This window comes from Gossypium hirsutum, chromosome A08 (genome assembly GCF_007990345.1).
Source record: "Gossypium hirsutum isolate 1008001.06 chromosome A08, Gossypium_hirsutum_v2.1, whole genome shotgun sequence".
Classification (NCBI taxonomy): Eukaryota; Viridiplantae; Streptophyta; class Magnoliopsida; order Malvales; family Malvaceae; genus Gossypium; species Gossypium hirsutum.
In genome coordinates this window covers 124,898,948-124,912,797 of record NC_053431.1, presented here as the reverse complement: position 1 = coordinate 124,912,797, position 13,850 = coordinate 124,898,948, and the positions used below count along the sequence as shown (strand labels likewise).

At 28.6% G+C, this 13,850-nt stretch overlaps 1 protein-coding gene across 1 annotated transcript; it reads right to left on the bottom strand.

Moving 5' to 3' along the window:
• Window positions 1-345: 345 nt before the first annotated feature.
• Window positions 346-5,121, bottom strand: LOC107928359 (basic leucine zipper and W2 domain-containing protein 2). The gene is made up of 8 exons (XM_016859561.2): window positions 4,836-5,121; window positions 4,535-4,558; window positions 3,801-3,906; window positions 3,623-3,691; window positions 2,520-3,013; window positions 2,085-2,346; window positions 866-1,074; window positions 346-626 (listed from the first exon to the last, which is right to left on the bottom strand). Exons 1-8 carry the CDS (start codon window positions 4,838-4,840, stop codon window positions 560-562), a joined length of 1,236 nt encoding a protein of 411 aa, XP_016715050.2. The 5' UTR covers window positions 4,841-5,121; the 3' UTR covers window positions 346-559.
• Window positions 5,122-13,850: the final 8,729 nt, after the last annotated feature.

The following is a 13,850-nucleotide window of genomic DNA, read 5'->3' as shown; positions in this document are numbered from 1 at the left end:
CTTAGTAAATCAGATTTAATTCCAAAATAGTTCACCTTAACTATCAAATATTTTAATATGGAAAAATATCCAAAGTTCTAAAATCACATGCAAATGCAATTTCCAATTCAAGTTAACTCGCGAATTCAACAACAATTGATAAATAATAAAAAATCATAAAAACTGAAAAAATTTATAACTCAGTTCAACCGCTGATTTTTTGTCTAATTCCCGGTTCAATCTCTTTGTCCGAACCGGTATGCTAGTCGAATCCGATTATAACAACACAGCATACTCTTTAAACAGCCCAAAGCAATGACAAGTAATACTGGATTAGACAAAAGCACGTGCAGAAGAGCCCATGACTTACAACAGAGATGGTACAAAAAGCACCATATTTCTTTATTTAAGTTAATAATCCATTAAGCTTAGCATACGAGCGCAGCAAATATTTTAGCAGGCACACACCAAATGTTAAAAGAATCCGGCAAACATATAGCTTAATAAAGACAAGGAAAAGATAACAAGGTTAATTATCATAACTTCTTGATTGTTGATAACACTATTATTATCGACGCGCTTATTCCTCTTCTTCGGCTTCCTCCAGCCAATTCACGAAGGGCTCCAGGGCCTTCACGAAGGTTTGCCTGCAATAATATCGCCATACGTTCTTAAAAGCTCATATATGAAACATAGAGGAATATAATATGGATGTGGAGAAAAAAAAGTATATTAAGCTAAGGGTTCGAAAATGAGAAGATGATGGCAATAAAAATGGTTTTCATACATTTTCCAAACAGTCGTGCTAGGGCCTAAGCTGAACCACAGATGATATTTCGTACATGTCAATGATATGAAAGCAAAAATATGAAGAGAAAACATATACCTGCCCTTTGGATTTGATCCTTTGCGGAACCAGTAAAGAATTGTGTCTTCCGCAAGGACATCTTGGTCATAGAGAGACTTCACAATCTCCGGGAATAGCTTCATCAATTTCGCATCCTCATAGCATTGCATCTGAACCTTATACATAAGCTCCAGTTCAAGTTTTCCACTGCTGCAGAACGAATTTAACAGCTTTGCCCATGTTTTGACCTTTATCAAGAAAACACGGCCAAATCAACAACTTGGTCTGGTGCTTTGACAATGAATAATAGCATATAGCTTTTAATCCAGCTGACAGAACTACATCGACTTTTGATAATGCATTGCTACAGCCAGGATTAGAATTTAATGACAGTGGGTAGAAAATTGAGATACACTGGAATTGAAAACTGTTGAACAAGTAAAATATAAGGAGAGCCTGAGGTGTCTAAAAATAATTGGTGCTATAAGAAATTAACGGACAAGGGTCCCTTGCATCAGAATCTGATACATGCTAGGAATGAAAATAGCTGAATAAACTCGGGTCCGATAGTTATGCATTCAAGTAGAACATAACCATACGACGAGAAGGCGTCCACAAAAAATAGTCAATTTCAGCCAACACTTCACTTCAGAATGCTTTTAGGAAAAAATACTCTTTTGATGCCTTCACACAACTATAAAATAACAATTTCTACACTTTGCTCATCAATTTAAACCAAGTATCTATTCAACCTCTTGAAGAAATCAAACAACATCCAAGAAAACACGAAAGAACTTGATCAAGCTAGCTAACACTACTGTCCCTAATTAGCAAAACTACCGCTGCAAAAGTTTGATAACCAAGAAAAGTAGAATTTAAAAAGCAATGAGCCACAAAAGCAGTCCAAATAAGAGAGGAAAGACCGTAAATATCAAACAAACAGTATTATCTAAACTGTAGAATTACAAGTGAAATACAAATTCAAGTAAAAAACAACCCAGCATGTACCAGAATTCATACTCAACAATCGAAACCATGCATGCAACTAGTATTATCTTATTTCAATTATGAACCTATTTTTGCTAAAATTAAACATTGTAGAAAATTTTATTTCAGAGGAAACAAAGACTGGCACACATGTACTTATTTGGGTTCGCCCATTGGAGAATTGTGTTGCTAAATACCTGCATCTCCTATGATAAATTGAGTTTCTTCAAACAATGGTAGGGAAAAAACAGTAGAAAGACAAAACACATACCTGTCGTAAAGCTGAATTGGCATTCTGCTGCTGGTTCTTTCCAGACCACTGAACAGCATCCATTATTACATCCCAAAGAATTCGTACAACCTCAATATCAGGTAATTTAGCATCCTTAACACGTTGTTTGACATTCTCAATGACTTCAGATATATCAGATTCTTCTGCTATCTGGGTTGTCAAAGCAGACTTCATTTCCTTAAGTTTTACCTCAAATATTTTTTTCTCATTGTATTCAACCAAGGGCACCAACCCTTCCTTGCTGAAAATCAACATAATCAGGCATGAATAAGTTTCAAAACAATCAATAAACATGCTTTTGTAGAATGACAGAGCACAATGCCATTGTTTGACTAGCAAATACAAGGATATAACCAAAACATGTATGGAAATTTAAAATGACACAATTCCTCTTTCTTAAAGTAGAAAACTTACGTGAAATGTTCAGAGAAACCTTCAGGGGATCGCTTTGCAGATGGGAAGAAGTCCATAAGATTGTCCTCCATTTTCCCTCGCTTCAGAATTGAAATTAAATCGTCAAGGCTATTATCCACCAGATACTCCTTGAAGAAGTCTGTTATGAATGAAAGAACTAGCCCTTTGACCACAAGATTGTCCTTGAGCAGTGGCTGGAACACAGTCTCAGGTGGCAGCCCTGATAGCTTCTGGGAAAAAGCAAGTGCTGTGAAAATTGCAAGCTTCTTCCTTTCATTGTCCTCAAACAGCTCCAAGGACTGCAAGAATCTTCGCATAACATTTTCAAGATTCTTTATCAGAAAAGGCCTTCGACGCAAGATTTTCTGTATGTAGATCACAGATGGCAAAATGGTTTCACGTTTAGCCTCACACTCTATTACAGAGTAAGGGTGACGCTCCCCCTCATCAGGTTTGATTGTGCCTGGTTGTGTGCGGCCTCCGGTGAAAACAACCTGCAATTGCCAATTTAGATTGCTCCAAACAGTAGAACTAAGTTTCACTAGGGGCAAAGGGAGGAAACAAGCAATTAGAACCAGGTTTGAAGAACTTCAAGCTCTGGTAAAAAATCAGCAATATCTAGATTTACTATTTTTTTATTGGAAAGCTTTTTAGGCCCTGTGCAGAATTAACTAATACCAACTGTAAAAGAATGAAATGAAAACTAAGATACACCAGTTGCAAAAATTATCTTATGAAACAACTTAGTCATGAAAATTAGAAACTATAAAACGGACACTCTTAACACTCAGGCAGATACCTAAGATAATAATAATTTGGAGGATCACCATAATCATGTTTCAGGAATAAGAATTTTGTCAAAAACTCTAAATATGGCCCTTAACAATGCCAAACTTGATTAAGTTATCAAACCTCTAGGCATGTACACTTGGAATTTCAAATGTTAGCATCAAAACATCAACCCAATAAACACCTAGCAAGCATATACCACAACGGAAGAGGAATCCCTTATCTAATTTTCTAGCAGATCCTATTCTTAATGCATTTTTTAAAAGGAAGATGTCAAAACAGTTGATATTTTAACCTGAAAGGAAGAAGCTTACCTCAAAGAAAGTGTCACCGTATCTTGAGAAGTTAAGATCAGAAGATTCAAGGTTCTTGGCAACAAGTTCCTGTATGACACGAAGTGTTAAACCAACAAGCGTAAGATATCCAACTGTATGTCTAAAACTATGCTTAAGTTCAAACCTAGATTAAAAATATGTATATTGTGACATTTACCAGATCACCAGCATTATCCAAATAGATCTGGACTACTGCATCAGCAAATGCTGCAGGGTCCAGAGGTGCAGCAATATTCCGTTTGCGGGTCTTAATCCGCGTACCACTGCACAACAGATAAAATGAAACTTAAACACAAACTTTTGAGAAGTCTGTTAAAAATTAATTCAGCATCAGCTCCAATCTAAGCCATAAGTTCCAATTTTGTGAAGGTACTATAAGCACTCCACAGCTTTTGAAAACAAATTAAACATTACCCTGAACAATAGAATAATAAAACCAAATTTTCTCAGAGAGAAACACAGAAAGGCGCAGTTTTTTAGGGATTTTTGGTATGAAACATCAAAGAATGGATGTCTAGGCAGCTAGGCCTAACTTTGTATACTTATAATCAATTACCAAACTCTAAGAAATTGTCATAAAAAGCTGATTTCTAAAAAACTAGAGCATAGCTTGAATTTCGAGTAAATATCAAATAATAGCTTATTTCTAGAAAACTAAGGCATTAAATGTTCATAGACTAGGACACCAAAACAAAAATTACAGCCAAAAGACATAAAATTTGTCTTATTACCTCAAAAATTCATAGCATATGTCACGCAATAAACACAAAGAACTCATAATACCAAGCATTTACAGCTAGCCCAGGTATTATCTTTAGGAATGTTGGCTTCAATAGCATAAAAAATTTAAGACAAATTTAAAAAAAAAATCTTGCAAAAAAAAAAACTTACCCGAGAGTGGGTTTCTCCTTCGAGCTGTAGATATGCACAAAACATTAAAACCAATTAGTAAGTCATCAAAAAAATAAAAATTTCACAGAAAAAAAACATATGGCTGTAGAAACCCTAAATAAATATATTTTAAATTAGTTTAATAACTAGAAACAAAGATCAAGAAACATAAAATTCCCAAAAATCTTATCAAAAAAATCCCAAAAATTTTATGTAACAAATCAAAAGCGAATCGATCTGGTTTACACCAAAAGGAAACCTCCAGATCTCTGATTCAAAAAAAACCTAAAAAATTAAATACCTCATAAACCAAGACGAAGAAAGGATCGGAGGAGAGGAAAGTCTCTCTTTAGATTTGGGAGTTTTTTTTTTTTTTGGTGGGGGGGGGGGGGAAGAAAGAGGAATTGGGGTATGCTAGATTTTAGACAAAGATCTTATAATTGTGAGTTATTGTTATTTATGTATGTGAAATTTTCTTTTTCTATTTATAAAAAGTGTACGAAAGTGAAAAGAAAAATAGTATGAAAGAGAAAAAGAAAGAAAATATATTAAGGGGGTGAAAATGGGAATAACAATGTGTTCTTTTTCCTATTTTCTTTTTTGAAAAAAAAAGACACAAATTATACGAAAAACAAATTTTCATAAAAATTAATTTGAATTATATATATCTGTTCGCAAACTAAGTAGGTATTTGAATTTAAATTAATCATTTTAAAATATATTGAAAAAAAAGACACAAATTATACGAAAAACAAATTTTCATAAAAATTAATTTGAATTATATATATCTTTTCGCAAACTAAGTAGGTATTTGAATTTAAATTAATCATTTTAAAATATATTTTTATTTAGAAAATATTTATTGTTTTATCTGTTTTTAATTGTAAAATCATATATTTAAATTAATTTGGATACAAACATAATCAACTTGGATTTAAAAATATAAGTAATTTTTAAATAAGAAAATTAATACTTTTAGGTGAAAGATGATATTTTTTATATTTTTCCAAGGTTAAGTCAGTTGAATATGCCAAAAAAAATAATTCGTTAAACAAGTCGTGTGTTTTGAGAGAAAGAATATGAAAGCACGCCTAGCTGCATAGTTGGTAGAAAAGTTCGTCCAACTTGACACACTTTCACATACTCTCAAAAAACGGCCTATTTTTAAAAATTTAAAAAAAAATTATTTGGCAAATTAACTTTGTTAATTTAGTCTATTTTTAATATTATTGGACCGCGTAATTCGTAAGCATCAAGGCCCATTAAGCAAATTAGTTTGACTTTATCATTTATATAGACACAATTACGAACATTTTCATAATTTACTAATAAAATCTTTCTCATCATTGAGATATAATGATATAATCTCGTCACCAATAGATGTTAAGATTAAGAAATCATTACATCAAGAATCTTATAAAATCATTGATTGATATAGTTTTGATTTTACCCTAACTTCCACATTCATACTTAGGTAGTGAGATTAGACTCAAATACCTATTTTCACTTTTCTGATATCTCTTTTTTATTTTATTTTTTACTTCTTCCCTAACCTTTAATTGCAGTGGAGTTGTACGTGGAGTTTGATGGTGTTGATTGTGGGCATAAAATTCCCATTTATCCAAGTTTATTTACTTTGGCTTCGTTTGGATGGGCGATTGACTGCGGTGCGGTGGATTTAGTTTACTTTTTGTCTCACGCTACAGTATAGCTACAATATCTAATCTCACGGCCACCACTATTTTTACACTAACCGCAGTTAAACGCACCGTCCATCCAAACTCACAATTTATCCATTATACAATATCAATCGAGAATGCCCTCAACTTTTACCATTGTTCCCACTCATGAGTCCACGATAGATGCAATTCAAAATTTGTATCAATTGTTAGTAAGTTTGTCACTGTCGCAAAAAAAATTGTATCTATTCTCGATATAAAATTTTTATCTCGTACAAAAAAACATAAAAAAACAAAGCAAAAAATTACTACACGACTATATGACCATCGAGATTTATCACAAAATAAACGTTTCTTGTTATGAGAATTGTTTAGTTGAGGCACAGTAGATATTTCATTATCTTTTCTACAAGTCATGTATTAATTGTAATTTAAGTGGAAAATTGTAATTTTATTCAATAATATATGCAAATAATTTATTTTAATATTCATTTAAATAGCTTTAATTTTTTTAATCCCAACAATAATTAATAAGTATAGAAATAAAAACACGAAAAATATTCAGCATTTGTATAATATCCTAAAACATGCATTTAAATATTTTATTTATTTTTTTAAAATTATTTATATAATTATTTAATTTAGTTAAAGTTAAGAAAAGGAATCAATACCCAAATTAAATTAAAATTTATGTTTTATTCTTCTTTTGATTCTTCTATTATTCTGTTTGAAAGAAAAATTATTTGGGGAATAAAGCTTTAGCTCGTAATTATCAAAGTGAAGATATTGATTTTTGAATACTCGAGTCAAGATTTATCTTATGCAATTATATACGTCGGTCTTCAATCACAAGAGTTTTATTGATTACTTTTTAATTTAGACTATTCCAACTATTAGTTCGTTTATATCGTAACTGTTTGATTAAAAAAAATCATTATTGATTTAAATTGTTTTTTTTAGATAAAGTATAAATTTATCATTACTAATTTAAACCTTTTTTTTTAGATAAAGTACAATTTTATCATTATTTATTTAAAATTTAAAAAATTATAAAAAAATTAAAGGAGAAATTTCCATTTTAAAAGGGTCAAGGTCCCTACTCCTCCCTAGACTAATTATTTGAGATTATGTATCTAATATTTTTCAAATAAAAGTATCGAAAAAAATTATTTAAATATTAATTTGGACCTAATTATTAAATTTATGTGCTAAAAATTACATTAACTTGTTAAACAAAATTCAATATTTCAATTATTGAGTTAAAGTGAAGTTTATGAAAATATTAATTTCATAAATAAAATAGCTTGGGATCGCAAAAAGAGTTGGGCTTGATGAGTTTCTATATGGGCTGGTAGGGTTAATTATTTAAAATAAACTGAGCTTCAGAGCATGACGGGACAAGTTTAATTCTTCAATTAATTAGGTTGGGTCGACATAGAAAAAACCTGTTTTACCCCCAAATTAATTATCAAGATACCATTTATATGTATTATTAGTTTAGAATATATGATAATAAAATTTATATTAATATTTACTCTTAACATAATTATGCATAGAAAATAGTTACTAGTATCATTAAAGATAAAAGAAATTATAAATGGTTATTCTATTTTGATAATAAAAATAAAAAATAAATATTATAACATTTTGGATCGAGTCGAAATTAAGTATAAATTTATTTATTTTTAAATTGGTTCAGGCATTTTAGATGGGTCGAAATTAAATATAAATTTAATTTTTTTTAAATTGGTTCAGGATGAATAATTTAATATTTAAATTCGATTAAATCAAAATCGAGTTATACTAGAAATAAATTGGATCGGAGTTGGGCGGGAAAGAAACCGTCTCGGTCTGACCCATTGTCATCTCTCTCTATATATTTAACTGAAACTATGCTTAGCTAACGACACCTCTACTTATATAGAATAAGATGGGCTGCGGCCCAAATATTTTTCAGATTTTTTCATGGCCGAGGACAGCCTGCTGGTCAGTATTATCATTTAAAAGATAATAAATTTAAAATTCCTTTTATTAAATAAGAATTATTATACCTTGTTTAAACAAGTCCACTTTTTAGTTAAATAAATCCTTAATATATAACTTTTATCCATGAGAGTCCTTAATTTTAATATTAGTGTAAAATTATTTTGAATTTTTAAACTAATTTACATTTTATGTTGATGCAAATATTTTATTAAATAAAAAATATATTTTTTAAAATTAAAACAAAATAATATTTTTAAAATTCTTGAAAGTGCTTATCTACCTAACATTTAATCACTCTTCTGAAACTTTACATTGCTATTTTAAATTTTATGTTGATTTAAAAGTGTGTATAATTTTCGTTGCATCAACAAAAAATTAAGAGCATAAAATTCAAAATAAAATTAATTTAATATTAAAATCAATAGCTTTTTTAAGTGAAAATCATAGAATAAGGGCTTATTCAACTACAAAAATAATTTAAGGGATTATTTAAATAGAATATAGTAGTTTAAGGACTTTTTTAGTATATCAACCTTGAAAACTTTGTTGAAAACTCGGTTGACAAGTTTGCCTGTTCATTTATGTATTTTTAGTACATAGTTTAATATTTTAAAAAAACAATTAGATATAAATTGTTACACATACCTCGTCAGAGATACTTTGCTAGGGATATTCTCAACACCTGATGCCACTAGACTATCGAATTTCGACTCTGCCATCTACCTTGTTTGCTAGTGATCTCTTTCTTCGATTAGAAAATTGTTTTGCCATGTTGTAAGAAACATGTGAGTCATCTATCCATGACAACCTAATCACTTCAACAACGTGTCTATCGCTTGTCACATACATACTTTGTTATCTAATCACTTCACATTGCATTGTTAATCTTATAAATAACTAATGAGTGATAGATCAACCTATCAGGAAGCATTGCATGGCCTGATAACCCTCCTACTCCTCAACAAAGAGGGGACTTTCTCACTCTCCAAATCGACTCTCTCCTTTTCCATCTTAAGCCTTTCACTTTCCTCTTTTACAAATTGATTTTGTTTTCCTACAACACTTCCACCTCCATCTCACAATTCTTCGTCCTCGTTGAGTGAATCAATCCCAACTTCCATGTCACGTTCTTGTATCAATATATAACTTTTATCGCATCTATTAAAATTTAAAAATTAATTAAATGTATTATTAATTAAGATTATAGTCTTTTCTAAATTGAATTAGACTCGAGATATAATTTTGAACATCTAATATTTAGAATCTTAAATATATATTTATAATTTAATTTAATTTAATTTAATTAATAAGTTCTAATTCAAATACAATTTTGTTGAAATTTGTTTATCTTAAAACTTAGTTTTAGCTGGGGCTAAATTGATCGTACGGGACAAATTATCCAACTCTTGAATAGGTCTATTGTTAATTAATATTTTTTTAGTATAATTTGTTCAATCAGTACAGAGTAATTGAATGAAAATGTAATTATTATGGTAATAATTATACCCTCTTGTAATTACTAAGAATTGTAATTCTCTAGACATGTTTGGCTGATAGAGTGTAATTACTTCGTAATTCCCTATATCATGCTTGGTAGTACAAATTGTAATTATAGAGTTAAATAATTTATACTTTTTAAAGATATTAATTACTATAAAAAATTATTAGCATGATAAAAATCAAGTAACAAGAATTAAGATAAAGTCATTATATATATTGTGTTAGTATAAAAAATTTAGTTGATAATGTAATTACTAATAAAAATAACAAGAAAAATGTTAGCATATGTAATTTTATCTAATTATTACAATGCTACATGTTTGTCACGTTATTCCCTCTTTATTATTTAACTTAAGCTCCTTTTCATCATATGTTGGTCATTAACCGAATTCATCATCATCATCAGAATTTGTATCATTAAAATTATCGATATTTCTTTTCTTTTTTTCTTTTTTCCATGTTATCTTTGAGGTATAGATCATCTCAAATTCACTTATGAATGAAGTTATGAAGTACGCGACATACTAGTATGAGCTAACTTTGTTGTTTTTATGGTAAACTAAAGTGATGTTGTTAATACAAGAAATATTTTTTAGAACAACAAATATTGTCCTATCAACCACATTTCAAAGCCTAAAATATCTCAATTTAAAGAGTTTGTAAGTCATCTCTGGTGCTTGCATCTAGTTCCATTCTCTCAAATGGTATCGTACCTCACAATATAGTGCAATAAAACATTTTGTATTTGCATACTTAGCATCTACCATGTAATTTTTGAGTTCAAGGTGCAAATAGATTCGTAACTTTAATCATATAAACTTAATTTGGAGAAAGACTTATGTTATGTTATAGCAATTTTTATAATACGTAAATTAATTAAAAATAATAAAGTTTATAATACATAACATTTATAAATAATTTTTATAAAGTATCCAATAACTTTTGTAACATTCGTGGGGTATGACACCATGTAAGATAATAATGCTAGACACAGCTTATGAATTATTTAATTTGAAACATTCAAGGTTTCAAAACGTGGTTAAGAAGAAATTTGTTGTCCTAACAAAAATATTTCTCGTATTAACATTACTTTAGTATAACATAAAAAAAATATTGGATCGTTCTAGTATGTTGCACATTTCACAACTTCAATCATAGATGAAATAGGGATGATCCATACTTTGAAAAGTATATGAAAGAAGGAGATCTTGATGCTGCAAATTCAAATTCAAATAATGATGAACTTGGTCAAAGGCCAACAGATGATGATAAGAAACACATGTTAAATATTAAAAGGGAATAACCCAACAAATACGAACTAGAACAAATAAATAAAATTGCATATGATATATATATATATATTTGTAATCATATTATCAATTACTTTTTTAGACTAACACAATGCATATGATTATTTTATTTTATTTTTTGTTACTTTATCAAAAGTTATTTTTGTCGTAGTAATTAATATATTTTAAAATGAAAATTAGTTAATTGTGTAATTAAAAATTATACTACTAAACATGTCTAGAAAATTACAATTTATTGTAATTAGAAGAAAATATAAATATTACCCTAATAATTACATTTTTATTCAATTACTCTGTATTGTTCAATCACACCCTTAACTCTACAAATCTTCTAACTCAACAATTTTAATATAACGAGATTTTAAAAAAAAATTCATGTTCCAAGGTGGCGTAGGTTGGTTTTTCAATTAAAATCTTTAGATCAAATCTGCCCACCCTAATATATTCATCAATACACCCTCATTTAATTTTATAATTTGGTGCCAATTGAGTTTTAACTCGATTGGTATGAATATTGTTGTTAGTATAGAAGGATATGAGTTCGAATGTATTGAAGCGTATTATTCTCTTATTTAAGAGTTGAGAAGGAACTATAAATAGTTTTAAGCATTGTATCAAAAACAACAGATATGACCACAACGAAATTGTTCAAAAATAATTTCTATAACTTGTTTCAATTGCTTTTAATTATAATTTCTTATTTTTATAGTATAACAAATATTTTAGTTTTATAAATACTTTTGTATATTTCATCGAATAAAAATCAATATAATAACAAAAAAAATTATTTAAAATTTCGAGATAAATTAATAGTAATAATTTTTAATAATAGAAAATATAAAAAAAAAGTTAAGTTGGGTTAGGTTGGGTTGAATAAAAAATCACTTGACTTGCTCTGTTAATTCAATATCAATATTTTATGATCTAATTTTAATCCGAATTAAACCATTCTTTTTCGACCCTAATCCAAATTAAATCATTCTTTTTTGACACTTGAACAAATCTATTCTTGATTATTAATTTTTAAGCTTGGTGCCCAAGTCAAGACTTGTAAATTTGGCATATTTTAACTTAGGTTGGACTTCATGTATTGACGGCGGCATTACTTAGGAGTTGGGACTATTTGACCGTTGAAAAAAACAAATTGGGAAAATTTAAAATTTGGGGCACCTAATTTTCTGTAAATTTTCAACTATGATGTATATCCATAAATCAGATACATTAGCATGCTTACATTAGGTTTTTCTTTTTTCTTTTTTGTTTAATCTTGTCTGATTTGAATGATGCAATTTAGAAAACTGAATTATCAAATAGTATCACTTTGACTTAATGGGCTGCCAATTTTGACTTATTATTTTTGTTTATGAACCGGCAAAATTGACTCCATATGGCCCGCCAAAATATATTAATCTATAATAAAATATAATATATACTTTTTATATATTTATTCAGCTGAATAAGAATCGGATTAAATTGATCAATTGAATTAATTAGTTTGAGAGTCGATAATTATATTGATTCGGGCAAAAAGATTGAATTAATCTTTTAATACACTATTTAAAACCGATAAAAATCGGAATTCGAGATAAAAAATAACAATTGAACTAGTTGAACTGGATTATAAATTTAATTTTTTTATGGGAAGGGATCCATATTTTACACCATTTCGTGGTTTTTTTGTATGATTAATACTTTAATGATACAACCATCGTATTTCATATTTCACTTATATAAATTGTGCACCTCAAATTTAACATAAACAAAAAATTTCTAACTATTTATTTATGTAAAAAATTCAACCGTTTAATAAATAATAATATTTATAGTATTTTAGATTGATATGATAGATATTTCGGATTGGTTCAAAAATTTATATGCATAATAAATATAATTATATCAATAAATATAACAATTGAATCGTGAAAATATTAAGTATACAAAAAATATATGGAAGCGTGTAAAACTATTTTAATTTTACACTGATGGTAGTAGATCCCTCCCTATATTTTTTATTACATTGAAATTATTTATTTAATTATTGTTTCACCAGTTGTGGAACCAATTTTGTGTTAAAATAGTTTTAATTGAATTATTAAATTTTTTAAAGGAGCCATAAATAATATTTTCTATTTAACCAAAAGACTAAAAATGGTTAAATTGAATAATTAAAATTTGGAAGGGGATAAAAAAAATTATACCATTAAAGCAATGCCAAGGCCCCAACATGAGAAAGTAACATAAATACAATTAAATAAGTAAATGCACTAAAATCTACACAAAACGAATTATTCTTGTATTAAGATTTATATAAAATTGAATGTGGTGTGTGATGGTATGATGGTTAATCGTGTTCCTTATTTTAAGTATGGTCTGAGTTTGAGTTACGCTAATCGTGTTTATTGTTCGGGATTTACTCTATTATTGTTAACATTTATTGTTAAAATTCAATCATCACTTTAGAAATGGAGCATCAACATCTACTCTCGTAATGAATATTTAGAATACAAAATATTAATGATTGAACTCCGATAAATATCTTATCGAAATTTGCTTTATTTATTACACTCATCCTTTGTTTCCTATCTTTTAACCTTTTTCATATATAAAAAAATAATAATCAAAGCCCTCAAAAACAACCAACTCTACAGATTGCTTGGGGACACCTCTAAATGGTAGGGTATAGGTTTTCGACAAATCTTATCACTTGTGTGTCGCGTGCAACTCACAATCACCTTTAAAAATAATTTAAACAATTCCATAAATCAATTAAATTATTTTTAAAAAGGTTAAAATTCGTAGTTAATCCATATACTTTGATAAAATTTGATATTTTGTCCCTCC